Source organism: Archocentrus centrarchus, chromosome 14 (genome assembly GCF_007364275.1).
Source record: "Archocentrus centrarchus isolate MPI-CPG fArcCen1 chromosome 14, fArcCen1, whole genome shotgun sequence".
NCBI classification, from domain to species: domain Eukaryota; kingdom Metazoa; phylum Chordata; class Actinopteri; order Cichliformes; family Cichlidae; genus Archocentrus; species Archocentrus centrarchus.
Window position 1 is genome coordinate 13,456,638 of NC_044359.1, and position 21,253 is coordinate 13,477,890.

The 21,253-nt window shown below is 40.3% G+C and overlaps 2 protein-coding genes across 2 annotated transcripts in view; both read left to right on the forward strand.

Moving 5' to 3' along the window:
• Positions 1-2,739, forward strand: part of LOC115791967 (actin-binding LIM protein 3-like) — a 62,283-nt gene extending 59,544 nt beyond the window's left edge. Inside the window, exons 22-23 of the mRNA XM_030746275.1 lie at positions 46-126; positions 1,544-2,739. Coding sequence (XP_030602135.1) covers positions 46-126; positions 1,544-1,657 — 195 coding nt within the window. The 3' untranslated portion in view covers positions 1,658-2,739. The remainder of the gene's footprint in view (positions 1-45; positions 127-1,543) is intronic.
• Positions 2,740-3,777: 1,038 nt separating this feature from the next.
• On the forward strand, positions 3,778-21,104 carry afap1l1b (actin filament associated protein 1-like 1b). The gene is made up of 19 exons (XM_030745690.1): positions 3,778-3,934; positions 11,278-11,406; positions 12,641-12,721; positions 12,866-12,951; positions 13,065-13,173; positions 13,256-13,345; positions 13,461-13,672; positions 13,969-14,148; positions 14,239-14,331; positions 14,901-15,003; positions 16,651-16,806; positions 17,245-17,459; positions 17,666-17,811; positions 17,944-18,025; positions 18,514-18,622; positions 18,811-18,978; positions 19,069-19,235; positions 20,035-20,160; positions 20,294-21,104. The coding sequence occupies exons 1-19, from the start codon at positions 3,913-3,915 to the stop codon at positions 20,318-20,320; spliced, it is 2,301 nt and encodes a 766-aa protein (XP_030601550.1). The 5' UTR covers positions 3,778-3,912; the 3' UTR covers positions 20,321-21,104.
• Positions 21,105-21,253: the final 149 nt, after the last annotated feature.

A 21,253-nucleotide genomic window follows, 5' to 3' on the forward strand; every position in this document is an offset into this window, starting at 1 on the left:
AACACCTTTGACACGTGTTAATAATATGTTCTCTTTCTCCACCAGATCTACCCGTACGAAGCCCTTGTGGTGTCAGTCAGAGGGCAGCAGCGCCTCCCCAGTGATGTGGACCGAGCCAGACTAGAGGTGAACTGTTACAGAGTGTGATGAAAGCCCTCAACACTAAAGAACAAGAAAAATGCCAAGTGTCTCTCATGCTGGACACAGTGAGCACTGCAGATGTGTTACGAGTCATAGTGCAGCAGGGAAACTGGAGCACGCGACCTTCCTCTAAGCACTTAACTGCAGATATTGTTGCCAGTAGCATCAAATAACCTGCAATATAGTGCTGAATTGACAAATTGATCATTAGCAAAGGAAACCATTTAAAGCATGGAGCTCCCTGTGTAGCTGCTGTAATACAGTACTGTGTAAAAGTCTTGAGTCATCCTTCATTTCGCTGAATTTTGCTAGGAAAATGGGAAATAGGTGCAGTGATTTATTGAAACATGCAAACATACATGGAAGTACAGTATATAAGGAAAAAACAAAGTTGGTACAATCCTAATGAGCTTGAAAGTCAATATTTGGTGTGACCACCTTTATTCTTCATCACAGCCTGAACTCTCTGAGGAAGCTTTATTGTAATTTCTTTAAGTCGTCTTCAGGGAGAGTTCTCCAGGCTCCTTCAAAGCTCTTCTTTGGATGTTGGCTGCCTTTTGCTCCATTCTCTGTTAAGATGATCCCACACTGCTTCAGTAATGTTGAGGTCCGGGCTCTGGAGAGGCCAATCCATGACTCAGAGTATTCTATTGTGTGTTTTTCTATCCAGGTGTGCTTTTACTGCATTGGTAGTGTGTTTGGGATCATTGTTATACAGAAAAAATCAGATACTTTCCAGATGCTATTGCATGATGGATCAAAATCTGATGGTACTTTTCTGCATTCAGAATTCCATCAATTTTAACACGTTACCACTGGCTGAAGATACAGCCCCAAACCATGACTGAGCCTCCACCGCATTTGACAGGTGGCTGTAGACACTCACTGTGGTACCTCCCTCCTGACCTCCTCCATACATACTGACGGTGATTCACTCCATAAGACCTGCTGTCACTGATTTTCAGTCCAGTTCTTGTGTAATGTGGCATACCTCATCCTTTTCTCCATTTTTCTTCCTTGAGACTGGCTTCTTGAATATCTAAAAAAGGCCAAAAAATAGGTTCTTTGCCAAGCTGTTTGTTGTGTCTAGACAACACTGGTTCATGCCTTGAATTAGGTGCCCTTTTTGTCCTATCATAGGTCAGTGTTAAGTGGCACAACAAAAAAGAATCCACTGAAAATGTTCAGGTACAAGGACTGGACTAAAAATGGATGAAAAAGCAGTCAGTGTCCAAAGAAACTGAAAGACCTTCATAAAGCCTGGAGAACTATTGCTAGAGACAGTTTTAAAAATTACAAGAAAGTCTGGCACAGGTAGGGTCATATTATTAATATTTTTTTTTTTTTAAAAACATAACACATAGACTCTGTTCTAAGCTGCTCTTTCTCTTTTTGCTCACAGCGTCATCTCTCACCAGAGGAGTTTTACAGAGTCTTTGGCATGTCCATGTCTGCCTTTGATCGTCTCGCTCAGTGGAAACAGAATGAACTGAAGAAACAGGTCAGACTCTTCTGAGAAAAGTCAACAGCTCCTTTCACTGAACCCAGCGGGAGTCTGTGGCTCAGTGGAAGAAGAACCGAACAAAGCGGGAGGGCAGAAGAGAGCTGTTCTTGGCTTGCTGTAGCTGCTGTGTGCTAGGACTTCTTAAGCAATATTTATGAAGTCAGCCAAGTGGACAAAACTGGGGGAAAATGTCTGCCAAGTAGGCCAAACAAAGTGGAAGAAAACTGCAAAAGGGAGAACACCACTGGAGCTACAACAGGTTGCTTCTGCCTCTCCTACCAGCAGATGGCAGTGTTTTTACACAAGCGTTAGGGTTTTCTGTCTGAACTACTGAGGTGCTTCTAAGAAACTTCAGGTCTGCCAAAAACGTGCATTCCTGTGAAGCATATCAGCAGTTTGGAAGATGGTAGAAAGAATATAGTCTTAGGCACTGGCAGCTGCTGTCTCCAGAATCTCATAAACTGGCACGACAAGCAAATGAGCACTGTGCGATTCTCAACATTAGGGTTGCTGAACATAAGTATTGTGTTTTTATAACGTGCACATCCTGAAAACCAAAGGTTTTCTTCTGCATTTTTCAAACTACATGTTTGATTTTGATGTCAGTATTTCTGAAGCCATATTACAGACTTCTTTTCTGTTAATACAAGCAGACTGTACACTTCATCGATGTGTTTTGAAATGAGATGTGACGTGAATGAGCTGTGTCGTGGCTAAGAGCTCGGAGCTGTTAGTTGAGAAGCGGAGGTTTAGTACCCCCCACGTCAAAAGAAGATATTTGTGTTTCACTTGTTTAAAGAAATCAAGGTTTTTGTCATATTTGCACCTGTGTTCAAGAAACAGCCCTGAATTTCAGATAGTGTGTATGCGTGCAATGTGTGCGTGTGCGTGATAGCAAACAACTAATCATGGAATTTTTTTTGATGAATATTTAAAAGCCATCTGAATAAAGTGAAGAACTCTGAATTAAAGGAATACCAAGAAAGGAAGGAAAGATGAAGGAAAGATGTGTAAAGGTATGAAGTAAAGGTTTATGTTTGTGATTAACAAAGCCAGTGGGTACTGTCTGAGCTTAAATGACTAATTCAAACAAAAGGCACTGGATCGTCAAAGAATGAGTCAAGTTTGTTGTAACTGACTGTAAAAAGAGAAATGATCCTTTTTTTTTTTTTTTTTTTTAAGGACTGAAGCCATGTGCAGGAGTTTTTGTGTTTACAGGCTGCACCAATTAATCACATATACAACATTTAGCTTTTAGGTTTATTGAAGTTATGGTTTACAGCCCAATGTCTTTCACTGCAGCTTTGAAATAAATGATGCACTGATTTATTTAGTGTGCAGTAAGTATTTTTTCTGAACCTCAAATGCACAAAAAAAGTGGTTATGATGATATCTGTTATAGGTTTGGTACTTTTAGACTTCACTGCCATTCAAGGGCTCCTCTTTAAATTGCTTTCCCCTGCACCGCTCTCTCAGCATGTTCGATATTCCTATGCAGAGTTACATCCTTGTCTGGAAAATATAGGAATTTGATAAATCCTTCAGGAAAGCGAAGGGGTTTTGATTAATTTAATCTCTTGGCAGGTCCATATTTTTTGTTTCCGAGTGCCTCATTTCTGTTTAAAATAATTTATTCAAGTCATGACTTGTAGGATTTTATTCTATAAACTTTCACATAGTATTGTAGACTCAAGCATATGCGTGTCACATCAGCGTCCCACTCAGTGGCCTTTTTTTAACCTTAAAAGCAATTCTGTCCCCAATAATTGTGGCTTTTGATCTCTTAAAATAAGTCTGTGTCTAATTGTGGCCCCAACTGTATGTATCCTGGCGTCTTACCCTGCTCTACACGTTTTAGTCTAATATTACCAGATATACTTGGTAATAAAAAGCTGTTTGTCTGGTTATTACTAATTGTGGGAATTACAAGATTAGTTCCAAACCATTCCCCCAATATTCTGATGTTACTACCAAGTCGTAGTGCTGTAATAAATATTTTCACTATAAGCGGAAGAAAATGGATGGAATCTTTAACGGAACTCCACTAGCACTAGGACCCTGTGCGACCCTGGATGACGAACAAGCAGCCCCCAGTCAAAAAGTGTAGCGGCCACTCTGACTCACTTGGCCGGCCGCACAGAGGCCGACAGAGCTACACTGTGTGTGTGTGTGTGGGTACAACTCGTTTTATATGACTACAACCTTTAACTAAAACTGAGGGATTATTGCTTTAAAAAGTAAGTCGGGTGGCACAGACATCTGAAGACATGGACTCCAAACGCCAGAGTGGTGAGTAAGGTCTCTTTATGTGTCTCACCGTAACTATTATGACTTTAGAATAAAGCCTCCATACATTGGGGGAGACACCACCGTAAACGTAAGCGCTCTTCTAAAGGGTGGCCACATACATAAAGCCAAACAGAAGCAACTGGCCACAGTAAAACATTACCCATCACATAACATGTGTTATACAGTCCTTGTTCCAAACAAATGCGATATTATAGGTAGTTTTAATGCCTCTGGATTCATGTTAAACAAATATGAACGCGAGCAGCATCTGTCTCAAGTTTCTCGCCTCGCGCCTTGCTGCCGGTTGACTCCTGGAGAGTGATGTCATACAGCCACGCGCCGGGTGGTGCGCTGTGTGAGTGGATGGAGGAGGTATCCTCAGGTAGAGTGATGCAATCTGATACCAACAGAAAAGTGCCCTGTTGGAAGCAGCGCTGCTGGTGGGAAGCAGCGGCTGAATGGCTGCTCTGTTTTAAACCCTTCAGGCCACAGAGCTGCAAGCAGGAAGCTGCATCACAGGAGACCAGGTGATGAAGAAGAGGCTTAATTTGAAAGATAATAAGGAAAGAGGTTCATTTATCATGGAGATAACTGGTTTAATAGGCGATTTTCTTTAAAGTGCAAATGACAGGGCTCAGTGCAGCTGCAGAATTAAATTCGAAGTATGTTATCTTGGAAATTGGGACACTTATCTTATCTTATCTTATCTTATCTTATCTTATCTTATCTTATCTTATGACACATAGCTTTCCCAGATCAGCTTATTTTGAGAGTAGGTCACCTCTTAGTTATTTTTAAATAACTAGGATCCTCATAATGAAGCAGCTAAATGTAATTCAGTCATTCCTCTTGCCTTACAGACAGGTGACAAATAAAAGGGAAAAATTGACAACAAGTGTCTAAGTAAGTTTATGGGTCACCTCGTGCCACCACCACAGAATGGCGCTCAACTTAATGGATCTCTAATGGAGGTCTCTCTTCCAAATGATACTCACTCGTTTGGTGTTTGGATGATGGTGGTGTTGACGCTGTCTAAGAAGCCAATGCAAAATCACAGATAGGTGTTCAGTAAGTTTGAGGTCAGGTGATTGTGAAGGCCACAGCATGTGATTCACATCATTTTTATATCAATTAAGCTATTTAGTGACCACCTGTGTCTAATGGATGGGGGTGTTGATATCTAGTAGAGGACACTACTATCAAGACAGAAAGGATTCTTCATACAATAAAAGCTTTGTGTTGATTTGCAGTTACTCTTCCCTGTAAGCAGGAGACAACTGGACACAAAATATCTCAGCCCCAACAGTGAAACAGCCACCAGATCCCCTCACTACAGTTTGTTTTTTCCTTTAATTTGTCCCTTTCTGTTTGTTGGTCTGGATCACTTTCTTTTCTGCCTTTAAAATTTGGAAAATATTGCATTGGCTCTGGCACAAGGTGGGCTCGCTGCCCTTTCAGTTATTTTATTTACACCTCGCTTTTTCCAATGTGAAAATGTTGGGGGGGGGGGGGGGGGCACTCAGACACAAGCAGCACATCCCAACTGTTTGAGCAGCTGTGCACTGTAGAAGAAAATATTCTCACAGTAAATGTGTGAATAATTGATATTGGAGATCTGGCAAAATATTGCATGTGCTTTAATAACTGGGAAAAAAATTGTAGATGCTGAGCTGTGGATAAAGCAGAGATTAAACAGTGGCAAAGTTTTCTCACAATCTTAGGTAGAGGATCAAAGGTAGACTCACAGTTGCACTCACAGAATTTTTACACTACATCTACATGTATTCTGCCTATAAGTGGTTTATTGTATTTGTGCATATGGTTTCTTTCAGTTTAATAAGTGTCACAAGCCTTGACCTCTGCCATAGTTTCCTTACAGTCCCCTTTCCCTCCACACACCCTCGTTGCCTTTTGAGCACGGCGAAAGTGCAGAAATCCCTTTTGATTTAATTTCAAGTTATATTTCACACGGCAATAAACTAAAGTGTGCCTGTAGCTCAAAGTGAGAATTAGCTGTGCTTCAAATCAGCTGTGGTTACATTTTCTGTAACAGAAATGCAAAAAAGCAGCAGGTCTGTACATGTGGTCCATGTGGGTCTGGTGTAGGTGGAAGCCTAAGCTGATGTGGTGATGATAGCAGTCTCCCCCACCCCCCACCCCACCCCCCTGCCGCCACCACCACCAAAGTGGAAAAACACAGGATCATCATGTTTTATCCTCATCATCACTGTGTCACTCCCTGTAAAAACAATAAAAAAATAATTAAATAAATACAACCTTTGAGTGTGTGTGTGTGTGTGTGTGTGTGTGTGTGTGTGTGTGTGTGTGTGTGTGCATACGTACGCATTACTGTTTGCATTTGTGACAGAGAGTGATGACAGTTTACAACGACAAAGTGCGGTCTGGTCCAGTAATTTGAAATTGTGTGTACTTGATAGGATTAGTTAAATTCCCATTTCATACCTTCATACTAGCTCATGCTAACTGTGTTCTGGCTGCAGCTTTATCTTTACAAAGCATTCTCATTCCACACTGGGTAAATACAGAATCTCAGTATTTATAAAATCAGTTTGTGCCCCTCTGTTTCCTGTGTTTCCACACCATTTACTATCTGCAGAAAATGATAAGATACTAAAAGAATGCGAAAAGAATTCCTCCACTGTTTCCCTCCAGCTGTTTCTTTTTAAATATCTCGCTATCTTTGTTGTGGACTTTTTAAAGTGTCTGGCTGAACGCTAACCCCAGGCAAGCACTGACACCATCTTTTGTTGTCACGAAAATATGAATTACTGGATGCTGTGTCTCTGAATTAGACTTTTGTCTTAAAGAGGGCTGCTGGGCCTGCCAAGCCTTGAACTTTGACCTCTGTCTGAAGAGGATGGGTGTCTGGGGAAGGGACAGAGGGAGATAGGCAAGGGAGAGGAGTTTAAAGGAAAGGATCTCTGAGGAAGGGAAAGAAAGGAGTGGCAGAGAGAATATGTAATCTGGAGGGATCTCAGCCTCTAGAAGTGTGGGGGAGGCATGAAGAGGACAGCTTTATACAGTTTTTGCTTGAAGAATATATCTTAAAATACCCCGTTACACATAATAATGTCAAACAGGTAACGGAATCTGTGGAAACACGGAGTAACACATTTCAGTGCATTCATATAGTGTAGTTCTGAGTCATGAAGTGTTGGTAAAATTATAACTTGGAGGGATATTTTGAATGGGAGAGGCAAGTGCAGAAGGTTAGCCTTGGATTTCTGTTAATTGATGTGTTAGACTTGTAATGGATGGGAGTGAAAGCCTCAGTTTAGGAGATCCAAAGTATCTTTCCTGTTTTGACCTGCCGCCCATAAGTATCATGTGGCGAGAAAAACAGCAGCAGCAGTAAGCAGCAATTGTTTTGTTCTGAGCTGCAACCAAACACACTAAATCAGTCCAAATGAGAGTCGCATGGCCCAAGTCTCATGACTGATCCTCGTCAGGAAGTCTGTCTGTGGAAACACACAAAAACCTACGCGAATACGCACAAACAAACACATTCCGCTTTGTACTCTCATGACTGTATGTTTACCCAGACAAGGAAGAGAGAGACGAATTAACAGTGAGTGTTCGTGCTTCCTCTTAGTTGAGTGAATGATTGTGTTCATCAGTGGGGAAAAAATAAAAGGATCTGAAGAGGAAAATTAGTCCTGCGTGTGTGTGTGTGTGTGTGTGTGTGTGTGTGTGTGTGTGTGTGTGTGTGTGTGTGTGTGTGTGTGTGTGTGTGTGCGCGCTTGTATGTGTGCACTTGTATGTGTGTGGTTCTGCGTGGAGTGGGGTGGGGTGGGGTGGGGGATTACAAAGATCCCTCTGTGGGTGAGACAGACCACAATCCTGCAGAACAGCTGATTCTCAGCTTATGAACCCTCAGGTCTCTTGAGAGAGAGGGGGAAATAGAAGGAGAGAGAAAGAAAGATATAGACTCAGAGATGAGAGAGAGAGAGCACATGCACTCATGTCCTTGACTGTGTAAAGTCAGTCTTTGAGAAGCAGAAAACAGAGCAGAACACCAGTCTGAAACTCCACCAGCACACTACTGGATTTGTTGGCGTTATGACTGATTACTCAAAATCTTTGTTGTTTGCTTTTTGGAGTTTTCTCAAGTAAAGCATAATATGTCTGCAAATTGAGTATTCAGTTCAATTTTATTTATATAGCGCCAGATCACAGCAGTCGCCTCAAGGCGCTTTGTATTGTAAGGTAAATTCAATAATTACAATCAAGTATCATACCATCAGCTAAGAAGCTTTCTATTCAGTTGATTTGAAAAAAGCATGAGTGTGGACAAGAGATGGAAGGAGAGTTTGCAGTGACAGAAGATGGTGGGGCTGAAGGAGAAACAGCAGGACAGAAAATAGGAAAGTGGGAAGACGTGAAGGAGGAGGTGAGGTGAGGTTCACAATGGAATGGAGAGTCAAGATCAGGAAGGACGGGAGAGAAGGTCCTGTCGACAGCTAGGACAGGAAACCACAGCTGCACTCACGTACACTCACACACACACACACACACACACACACACACACACACACACACACACACACACACACACACACACACACACACACACACACACACACACACACAGCTGCTGGAGATACAACCCCGCATGCCCATGGATTGAGACCATGCAGCTGCGTTGCACCACGCCCCTCTTACACTGTGTGTTAGTTCCTGTTTTGTTTTCTGTTGGAGTCTCTGACTCCGACAATACAATTGTTTGCTCTGGTCTTGCCGAGTATTGTGGTCATCTAATTTTGGCCCTTGTGGAGACAATAGAGTATTGTCCAAGTTGGAGGGGTTGGGGGTTGTGGGAGAGCTAGGGTTTTTTTCTCACTCGCTCTGCTTTCACGTTGTGTGAGAGGAAAAGAGATTGTTTTGATCTTTTTTTTACTCAACCCTTGTTCCATGTCTTTTCTGGGAATGGTGGATTTTTTTTTAAGTGTTAGGCATTTTTTAGGGATTTTTTAAAGCTTTTGTGCCTTTTAAATTAATTATAATATCTGACTAGTCCTTGTGAAACATCAGCTGAAATTAGGTTGTAAATGGGATATTCCTGAAAAATTGTGTTGATTTTCCAGCATCCAGCTTTCCAGCTATCCAGCTTTGTACTTCCTTTTTTGTATCATGGGTGAAATTACTCTGTGAATTTGACAATTTTTAATGCCAAAAAATACAAAATTTAAATGGTTCCACAAACTATAATCATGCCAGTGTGGAAAAAGCCACATAAAGAGCACAGGCTATTAAGAGACCATAAACCCTCCCACTGGAACCCAAAGTGACATGAAACTATTTTAGAGTTGGCTGCACTTAAACTGAGAATTATTGACTCAACCTGTTGAAGGATATAAATAATACTTTAACAAATAACAGTGGATAGTATCAAAGTCCTTCTAGAAGCAGTGCTAATGTCTGTGATAATATTCAGTACTTAATTAAAAGTCAATATCAGAAGAAAAGCTGTTTGCTTCGGGTTCAGACTAATCCTAAGATATGGTCTTTCAAGCTTCTTATATGAAGAAGTAAACAAGTAAATGAATTAACTCAAGGCTTCAAGCAGTTTGGTAACCATCTCCTAGCCCCTCTGCGGTGAAACTATACATTTTCATCTTTACTTTGGCTCAGTTTCCTTTAGGAAACAAAGCTTCCTCCTCACCGTCTTTTTTCTCCGGCTCTCTCCCCCTTCCTCCTCCTCTTTGTCGGCTGTGAGCAGGCAGGATGTGTGAGAGTGTGTCAGGGCATTTGGAACAATGTCAAGGTCAACAAAACACACACATGGACACACACAGGATGTGGGAGTGAAAACAGTAAAAAAAAAAAATTAAAAGAAAGCACAAAATATCACTGCTGAAAGTTGGATTTAATCTATACTAGTGTAGTGACTGGGGACACACAGAAAATGTGCAGTGTTCCTAAAAGGCTCTCTCTGAGGGGGACAAAATTAACAGGGAGATATGAAGGGATGTTAAAAATCTTTTCCCTGTCAGCTGTTGCAGCAGCTGACAGCTGAGTTCCAAACTGACTTCATGCCACTTGTGAACTGACAGTTTTAGTCGTATTTATGTATGGCCTTGCATCTATGTAACGAACTGGTATTTGATGCACGTGGTGTAACAGCATGAATTGTTTGGCCATGCTGAGCGCACAGGATTTTACTTTGTTACTTTTTACCTTATACATTCTTCCCCTAGGCAATATTATTGCCTAAAATACTGCATACGTTTTCATTGCTATGCAGATGATACCCAGTTATATTTATCTGTGAAACACAAACTACAGACATAAAGGCCTAGATGACCTGTAATTTTCTGTTTCTAAATTCAGACAAATCTGAAGATATTATCCTGATTATTATTAGTAGTAGTAGCAGTAGCAGTAGTAGTATCATTATTGTTTACTCCTGATGGCATTTCCTTGGCCTCCAGTAATGCTGGACTTATTTTTCACCAGGATATGTCCTTCAGCACACATATTAAACAAAAATGTAAGACTGCTTTCTTGCATGTGCACAATCTCGCTAAAATGAAAAACATCCTGTCTCTGTGTGGTGCTAAAAAACATAGTTCACACATTTGTTACTTTGAGACTGGACTATTGTAATTCATTATTATCAGGCAGTTATAAAAAGATCCCCTGAAAAGCCTTCAGTTGATTCAAAGCACTGCACCGAGTGTACTAACAGTGATTGGAAAGAAAGAGCATATTTCGCCCAGATTAGCTTCTCTTCACTGGCTCCCTGTTAAATCCAGAACTGAATTTAAAATTCTTCTCATATACAAGGTCTTGAATCATCAGGCCCTGTTGTATCTTAATGACCTCATAGTGACCTTATATTATTATTAATAGAGCACTTTGCTCTCAGACTGATGGCTTACTTGTGGTTCCTAGAGTTTCTAAAAGTAGAATGGGAGCCAGAGCCTTCAGCTGTCAGGTCTCTCTACCATAGAGCCAGCTCCCAGTTTGGATTCGGGAGACAGACACCCTTTCTATTTTTAAGATTAGGCTTAAAACCTTCCTTTTTGACAAAGCTTTTATAGTTAGGGCTGGATCAGGTGAACCTGAACCCTTCCTGTTAAAAGGGAGTTTTTCCTCCCCACTGTCAGCAAGTGCTTGCTCATAGGGTGCTGTCTGATTGTTGAGATTTTCTCTCTAAAATTCTAGGATATTTACCTTACAATATTAAATATCTTGAGGTGACTGATGTTGATGCTTTAATATAAATAAAATTGAAGTGAATAACCTGGTGGTTCTTGGCATCACGAGTATGTTTTTTATTAATCAACGCATCCATGATGTCTGTTTTTTGTGGTTTCCAGTGGTGATAGAACGGCTTGTAAATGAGCTAGGCTCTCTGCTGAAGATGCTGGACCACGAGACGGTCAGTCCTGCCACCGCTGACAAAATGGCATCCATACGCAACATCCTGGACTCACTGCAGCTGTCAGGTACAGAATCTCCAATGGTAAAAGGGCAGTGTAAATGACATAGGTCAATATTTCTTACTGTGCTAGTCTTATGAGGTACAAACAGAAATAACCAGTCCTGGCTGCTCCTTCTCTAAGCAGCTCAGGGTGCTTCCATCTGGCTGCAGATACACTATGCCAATGGGGAGGACTAATACTGTAGACTCAAAAATTAATTTGTCTCTGTTGCCATTGTTTGTTTTTTTAATAACACACTGATGTTACATTTCTATGGGTTTGTGGGAAAGTTGTGGTTTAGGTTAAATTATGACCATTCACAACATCAATGCACTATATAAAATGCTGTTTACTCAGTGCATTTAAAATGTGAGAAAAAGTGCTCATCTTTAAGCATCCATTTTTCACATTTTATTGTCAGACTTGTTTATGTCTTGGCATAAACAAGTAATGAAAAGCAGCACTTTATTTGAATATAACAAATTAGAATATTTAATGTAGGAGTGGTTTTCATTTATTCAGTTGAGCACAATGGCAGCAATTTAGCCAAAGAATTGTGGAAGTTTCACAGTGTCACATCAGCTGTAGTACAGCATTGCCTTTCTTTTTTGTCTGTTTGCCATGCTGTGACCTTACTGCCATCAGGCAGCCAGATTGAAACTGCTCAACTTGAGACAGAGTGCAGCAGTTGTTGTGCTATAAAATGCAGCCGCTGTGACATGAAATCTTGCTGCGGTCTTTACAGACAAATCCCTTTTTATCTGGAAGAATACAGGATGTCGGGGAGGATAAAAGGATCCATGTAAGAGGATAATGAAATGCAAAGAGGATAATGAGAACAGCAAAACATCCTGATGGTTTCAGAACACAAATATTAGGCTGGACCCAGCCTGTCATGTCCATACAAATTTTTTTAAGAGTTGCTTTCACATCATTTTATATTAGTTTTTTTTTTTTTTTTTTTTTTTTTAATTTGGCTCTGTCAAAGCTTTCTGTGAGACTGTGAACTTTCATACATGTTTTCTGCCTTCAGCTATCTTTGTTCTTCCTGTACAAAGATCTCAAGTCTGTACTTCCTGTACACAAGTCTTTGTTTTTTATTATTCTATTTTTTTGCAGATAAATTACTATTTATACTTTGTGACACTATCTTTTTATTCACTCTCTATACTCTATGGTAATCCTGAGCTAAAAGCTATAGGCTATGTAAACCCTAACTCTGACCCTGTTTTTAATCCATAATTTGTCTTTTCCACAGTGAACAGATCTGAGGTCTACATGAACAGCTGTCTCTATGGCAATGGCACGAGCTTTGTAGAGTCTCTGTTTGAGGATTTTGGTTAGTAGGCCTTCAGATTCCTTCTGTTTCTATGTTTGTGTTCAATTTTAAAAGTCCATCAATAGTGTATATTTACAATCACTATACCTCAGTTTCTATAAAATGATAAAGTTAATCCGGATTAATCCTGTGTCGTTCCGTCAGGCTGTGATTTGCACATGCTCAGTGCATCTCCAGTGGAGCAGAAAGAGCACAAAGATGAAGAGGCGAAGACTCATCCCAATAAATCTGTAAGCCTTTCACAGAAACTACGTACCTACATCAGCCTTTCTTCTATCCCCAATTCTTTTTTTTTTTTTTTTCTATCCCCAATTCTGGTTCAAGCTCTACCTTCTTTTTTCAGACCCCAACTGACACGCCCCCTCCTCTGCCAACTACCCCCCTTCCTGATGACTACTATGAAGAGGCCGTTCCGCTAGATCCTGGATCTACCCCTCAATACTTTACCACCAGTATGAACATGTACACACACAAACACAAATACACAGATCATTACCTTGGGTTCTGCTTTCTCACATATCTTTTCCCCTCTAGCTTCCAGGAACTCTGTGGAGGATGCCTATTATGAAGATGCTGACAACAACTACCCCACCACCAGGATTAATGGACCTCCCAAAAGCTCTTGTCAGTTCCTCACTTGTATTCATGCCAGTTTATGACTAGAAGTAAAGCTAGGAGTTTGTGAATCATAATTTGTTTTGTGGATCTTTTGTAAAATAATAATTGTTTTGGTATGCAGACAATGACTCAGATGCTCTGAGCAGCTCCTATGAGTCTTATGAAGAAGAGGAAGAGGAGCCAAAGGGGCGGGACCCACCTCAGAGATGGACAAATGAGGAGAGCCCCGATGGACCAGTTAGAGACTGCCGCATCTGCGCCTTCCTGCTGCGAAAGAAACGCTTTGGCCAGTGGGCTAAGCAGCTTGTTGTTGTCCGAGACAATAAATTGCAGGTAAATAGATACAGCTGTTTATTGATGTTTATTTAAGCATTTAAACCAAAGGATCTGTTCTTTTTCTGGTGTTACTCAAGGCAAACACTCATTTCTTTATGGTGAATCAGACCTTTGAATACACTTGTCAGCCACAGTTTACACAGTTATTTTACAACTCATCACTTGTCTTTGTAAGAGTAAGAGGCCAGTGCTGTTACATTTTTATGTCTTTAATTAAGGTGCATTTCTGTTTTGGGGTTACATGGTTTGTCTTTTACACAAATAATACATATCCTTGACTTCTTCCTCTACAGTGCTTTAAAAGCATCAAAGAGAGCTCTCCCAACACAGAGCTCCCACTGAATCTTTGCAACGTCATCTACGTCCCCAAGGAAGGACGGAAAAAGCGACATGAGTTGCGCTTCTCGTTGCCTGGTGGCGAAGCTCTAGTGTTAGCAGTTCAGAGTAAAGAACAGGCCCAGCGATGGCTCAAGGTACCTTTTCTCACCTCATTAGAGGCCAGGTGCTGAGAGAGACAAGGCTGTGTCTGTAAATGAATGGGTTTTTTTTCTCCCTATGTCCAGGTGGTCCATGATGTTGGCAGCCAGTGCAGCAACACTGAAGGACTGGATGGATCAACTTCTCCAATTATACAGAGGAAGCTGGAGCTCGACAAGGTGTTTGCTTCTCTGCATATGTCCTTGAATGTCAGCATGTCTATCTGCAGTATTGTCTTTGTGGTTTTGCCTGTTAAAATTCCCATAAAAAAGTCTTAATGAGGAGTCCCTGTGCAGTCTAACAGTGCCATCTTACTATTCTTACTATGGCAAATGTAATTAGTGGCATACTAAATATATACCCTAGTTTTAACATTTCAGTGTCGCTGACATCACCTCTTTCAGCCCACGCATGACACAACTATTCCTCTGGCTTCTCATTTTCAAGCAGTAAGTGAGGTGATTATTGCGGTTGCTTAGTTTCCTTGGTTTCAAAGAGCTTCAAGTCCTGAACAAACTGAATGCATGCTGACATGGCAGTTACACCCCATGTTGGCAGAAAAAAAAAAGAATCATACTCCCCCGGGAATACACCATTGATTTTTTTTTTGTTTTTTTTACATGATTTTGCACATTTTAAATGCTTTCTTAAAAAAGGAAAGACAAATATGCCAGTTTCTGTTCTTGTCTCTTCTCTTTAGACGTAATAAAAGCGAGAATTAAAAGTGATTTCTTCATTTTGTTGCCAGGTGCTGCAGTCTGACAGACAGGCATCAGACTCAGACAGTGGGCCAACAGCAGACAATCAGGCCACTGCACACGGATCAGGACGGGACACTACTGACTCACTCAGTAGGTGAAACTTTACCGGCAGTTCTTGTGTTGTTTTTGTTGCAACCAACTCTTCTCTATTGCGGTCGCTTCATTGAAATAAGCTTCCTATGTGTACGCTGTCAGTAATTATAGCATAAGACATGTTATTGCAGTTTAAATCAGTGGTTATAGTGAGATTTAACATTAGATTAGTGTCTGTGTGTGATTTCTCCAAACCATTATAAGTGTTGCCACAGAGCTATTGAGACAATTCTGCATGATTTAGACACAGCAAAGCATCTTTCTGGCCTAGCTGACATATTTCACAGGGAAACCATATATTTAGGTGGTTGTTAAGGGCTATTTAGGCACAGTTTTGCAAATGCAGCACAATACTGAGTTGTTGGGAGAGGCATAGCTGGAGGACTGTTCACCTCCTCATACACCTTCCTCTCCCATGTTGTTAGATTAAGAAGCATTCATTTCATTATATGTGTAACACACAGCTAGCTCTGCAGCTTCCCATAAGCTTAATTTATGTTACTTTTTTTTAATGAAAACAGAGGTGCACTGGATGAGTAATGCTAATCTGACTCATTCATTGGCACATTGTAACAAATAAGAAAAGGTAAACTAATAACTGGCACAGAGACAAAATTGATTTTTGTTCACTATTCTGCATTTTTGACCCTGACAAATAAACATAGCTACATTTTTAGATAAAAATGTTAATACAACAGCTCTGTAATAAATCCTAACTATACATCTGTTATAAAGCTTAATTGTTGATAGTGTTGTACAGAGATGTTTATGGCACTGGTTTACAGTTACTGGTGTTTGATGATGTGTAGCAATTTTTGAACCATAAATATATAAATAAGGGTTCTTGGTGTTGACTTCCTGAGGGATGGATGGATGGATACAAATTGTTGTTCACAAACTGAACTTCAAACTTAAACTAAACCTTAAAATTTGTCTTATTCTTCAAATGGGTTTTGTCCTCAGTTTCTAAAAGAGTCCCCACTTTCAGGGTCTGGAACTCAGGTCCCCACAAGGCTACTAGAGCAAACACACACATACACTGATCAAAAACACACACATTATTTTTGTATTTCTATCTACAAAATCAGGAAGAATAAATGAGGGAGATTCTTGGTTGTGGGCCAGAAAATAGGCCAAACACAGTGAAATTATAAAACTCTTCTTTCGTTCACCGATGACATAGCACTGATACTCATGAGAGAGAGGGAGAGACAGGAAGTGAGGCTTGAGCAGATATGGCATCCTTCCTGTCCTCTTCCTGCAATTGTCTCCCACTGACATCATAGGAAGTATTATGAACAGAGCACTGCAGCACCTGGTACATTCAGAGGTAACTTGCAAACATGCTCTAGGATTTGGTTAAATAAAGACATCTCTGAAGTAATAAGGTATTATTTCTTCAAACGCTTCATGAATCCTGATTGGGTGGATTTTTTCAGATTTCAAACCCTTTATTTTATTCCAGTTTTCATCATGTTTTTGTTTCACTGTAACTGATAACGTAATTTCAGAAAGTATCTTTGATTTTTTATTTTTATTTTTATGTAAGGCAAACACAGCAAGAGTCTTTAGTGATGAGACAACATTGTCTCTTTCACTGGCTGGACATTATAAGGTTCCACTTCCGGGTATGTTTGGTTTCAGACAGGGGGAAGCGCGGAGCCTTTTCAGAGCTGACCGGGTCGATGAGCCGAGCAGCTGGGAAGAAAATCAATCGGATCATCACCTTTTCCAAACGGAAACCTCCTTTACCAGGAGAGCCTCCTTTGTCTTCCGGCCAGAATGACAACCCCCGCTCTGGTGAGAAGACCTGATCAATACTTGATTGACTGGCTTTAAGCGCCTGATTGATGATTAGATTGTTTTCCATTCGCATTTGTAAGACATCAGTATTAAAAAGAAAAGGAGGACTTTGGTTAACAACAACAAATTAATGCTGATGATGCACAATTAAAAAACAATAACAATATATACAACAACAACCATTTGTAGCGCACCTATTACACCTTTTAAAAGCATCATACTTTAATTTCATGACAGCATCATCTAATTTAGATCCACAAAACTTTAATATCAACAATTTTTAAAAAAATGTTTTAATGAAGATTACAAACAGTGTTTGATTTGATATATTGATCTGGATTGGTCTGCCAATGATTACATGATTTCTGCACAAAATCATGTAATCGTGACACTAAACACGTCTGCGCTTCACATTCTTTCTAACTCCTTTCACAGGCTATCTGAGCGTGTGTCTGAGCGGCGCTTGGAGGGAGCGTTGGTGCGTGCTGCGGGGTGGAAGTTTGTACCTGCAGAAGGACCCTGGGGATCAGCGACCCCCAGTCATTGTGGTGCCACTCAAGGGGGCAGAGGTGGTGCCAGGCGGGCTCGGACCTAAGCATCCCTTTTCCTTCCGCATCCTACAGGGAGGCAATGAATTGGCAGCTCTAGAGGTACAGCAAGAGATCTTGAACCATTTTATCTAGCACACAAGATTCAATGTGTATGTAGGCTGATTTTATTTTTGTGACTTTTCACGTCAGTGTGGATCCAGATGAGATAGAAGACCAGTATGAGTACAGGGATGCCACACCTTACATTTTTCTGGTCGCTGAGTAACAAAAATGTGCATGTGCGTATCTGTTTGTGTGTCACTCAGGCCAGCTGCTCTGAGGATCTTGGCCGCTGGCTGGGAGTTTTGTTTGCAGAGACCGGCAGCAGCACTCTCCCTGAGGAGCTGCACTATGATTACATCGATGTGGACACACTTACTGATATACGACATGCAGCCAGACACTCCTTCTTGTGAGTCAACAGTATGCGTTTTGTGTGCATATATTTACCCAACTTTACTGTCTCTTATTACAACTTATTACAACAGAAATTCAGAAATACAAGCCTCGTTTTTTTTAATATCTGCCTGTCCTTTCCCCTCAGGTGGGCTACTACAACTGCTAACTCCTCCAGTAGTGCTTCAATAGACTCCAGAACTTATGATGAGGTCTATGAAAGTGTTGCGGTGAGGGAACTTCATTTTTAAACCAGTGATAAGATACAAAAGCCTCTGAATTACACCCAGCAAACATAGAGATGTTTAAAGCTTTAAGCCTTAATCTTCTTCTACTCTCTTTCTCTCCTCACTGATTCTCTCTACTCTCTTACATTCATTCATTGAAATTCACTGCAGATTCAAAGAGTACAAATGCACTCCTCCTTTGTTAAACTCCAATTTTCTATTTAAAATTTTCAGTACATGAAGCTAAAAATTGGATTTGGGATATTAGATTAACAAAATATGTATTTAATTTTAAAAAATTAGATGTTTAAAAAGCTTTATCAACCATAAAAATGTACAAACTTATCTACATGCATTATTTAATGTTTTTCCCCATTGCACACTTTAATTTGTAGATGCATATACCATAAATCTCCTTCTATATCTCTTGTCACGCACCTTGAAGTAGAGCCATTTTGTAAATTCAAATTATTTAAATTATAATGTTGCAGGAAGCAGATGTGGAGAGCAGAGCAGGCCAGGTGAGACGTCACGCTTCTTTCTCCAGCAGGGACTCTGAAAAAACTGAACAGCAGGCCACCATTAAGAGACATGCCTCCAGTGAGTCTCCTTTCATTTCATAATTCATTAGACTGGCTGCAGGAAAATAATATGGGTTAAAATGTAGCCAAACCTGGCTGATTGCTTTAGATAATGATCGTGCTGTCAAGCTAGATGGTTTGGGTCCTTATCATTTATAAGCTGCTCTACTACCTGCTATATTTACATCCTTCTTTTTCATGTCATAGATGTAAATCAGTATGGGCGGTATGGGAAGACACGTGCAGAGGAGGATGCCAGGCGGTACCTGAGACAGAAAGAGGAGCTGGAGAAGCAAAAGGAGGACCTCAGAAATGCGCTGATTTCACTTCGCAAAGAGAAGAAGCAGCTGAAGGAGGAGGTGAAGAGTGGCACAGGTCAGAAACAAATCACACACACGGCACGGTTTAGTCTTAGGCTTCATAGCAATCCTAATTATGAGTGTGTGCATGTGTGTGTGTGTGCAGGTCATAGTGTGGAAAAGCGGTTAGCTGAGCTGGAGACACTGTGTAAACAGAAGGAGGAGGAACGGGTGGAGTTGGAGCTAAGACTGACAGAAGTCAAGGAAAACCTTAAAAAGTCACTGGCTAGAGGTGCACTGGGTCCACCTACTGACACCAAGATCAGCATCAAGGCAGGCAGCAAACACACACAAACTGAAACTCTCCTGTATACATCTTAGAAAACTCTGAACTGTGATCTGTCTGTCTATGAATGTAATTTAAAATATATACATAGATTCCTATATGTGCGTTATAAGTGTTCTTAATGTGTGCCTATGAAGTCCATGAATACATTTAAAGGTAGTCCTGAATTACAGTGTTTTTTAGGATGGTAGTAATGTGGTACTAAAAATACATCAATATCAAAGAATGCTAAAAGTTCATATGAGCTTCAGCTCGTTCATTTTTGTCCAGAACATGAGCTGAGGGATTTCTTTGCAGCATGCGGGCAGCTGGGACTGAATTAAGACAAACCCTTTTAATCAGTTTGCAGTGCCTGTTATGTGACCAATCACTTATTTGATTGCTAAATCTCAGTACAGTATCTTAATTCATATTGTTTTAAATGGTCACTGCTCTCCATTAAAGGAATTCGACTTATTGACCTATTTCCTGAGGGCTTTTGTTTGCATGTAGACAGTGACCACATGGTCTTTAATTATTTCATTTTTATTGCTTTATATGTTGTGTTTGTTTGTTTTAGTTTTGCTCTTGCTTTTTAATATATATTTCTCACTTTAACCATTTATAGCTCACCTTTACGTGTTTACTGGGTTTGGTGTTTTTCTCTTCTTTTCCCAGTTGCTGTGTTCTTGTATACTTATATTGGTAATCCATCTGCCTTTGACTGGAAGAACTTAAGGTCATGTCAAACGAGTGAAAGCAAACTTTTACTGTGTTGTTTGGTTTGGTTTTTTTTTGGACATGTAGGCGCAGGGAACTAAGGTTGAAAAGGTTTACATGGAGACTGTGCCTGTCAACGCGGCATCTGAGCTTCGAAAACGGCCTCCGTCTATGTACGCCTCCTCCAAGGGGAATGTGATGCAGAAGGCAAAGGTAGAGTGTGTGCGCGTGTCTGTGAAAAATTGGGATAACACTATTTATGATAACTCTACTGCAGTAGTGTGAGTTTCTGTGTGCAAGGACCAAGAAATGCTTGACTCACATGGTCCTGTTTTATGGCTTCCAGGAATGGGAGTCAAAGAAGGGGACATAGACTGAACATAAACAGATAGACGGATGGACAGAAGCACGTTTGAAAGGAAAATGCAAGAAGAGCAAGATAACTGGCACTGAAGAGAGAAAGGACGGACTCTGAGGCATTGTTCTCTCATTTTATCTAAAGGAAAAGTACTGAAAAGTGCTGCACCAGCCACTGTAAATATGACATGCTCGACTGATACACCAGTACCATATTAATGTGGATCACTATGAACCTGATGTATACATGTCTGTGTGAGTTTGCATGCATGTTTACATTTGCACAGGGCTGCAGAAAGTGAAAAGAAAAAAATGCATAGCAAAGGGAGAGTGTAGTTCTTCAACACTGTGAGTTCAGAGTTACAGGCGAGACGTTTTAGCTACACCCACTGGTTTGTAATATTTTTATACTTGATACTTGGAAGTGAAAAATGAAAAGCCCAGTTAAACTAAAATCATTTAGTAATTTTCTTAAATTATCATTATTAGCGAGAGAAGTGCAGCATCTCATATCTTGTTTGTGTATTTGTACATTTAATAAAGAATATCAGGTAGACACTGTTCCTAAAAACAATGAATAAATGTTTGTTGTTACAATGTGAAACATTTGGTTTTTACCATTATATGACTATTATTTTTCCTATTTGACTTTTGCACTTTATCTTGTCGTATTTTGTGATCGTATTTTGCATAAACGTCTTGGCCCCTTTTTTTCAACATAAATGCCCGTGTCTGCTTTACCCGCCCTTCACTGAGAAATGAACACACACAAATGTTGGAGTAAAGAATTTTATAAAGAATATTTGTGTATTGGACTGTTTATTTGTATTCCTTTCTTTAGACTTTTAAGATTCTTCAGATCCCTACACCGTGGTATCTTTTATTTCTGGATCATACTGCCTCCCACCCACCCACAAGATGAGTTACCAATAATAGAAACAGAGAACTG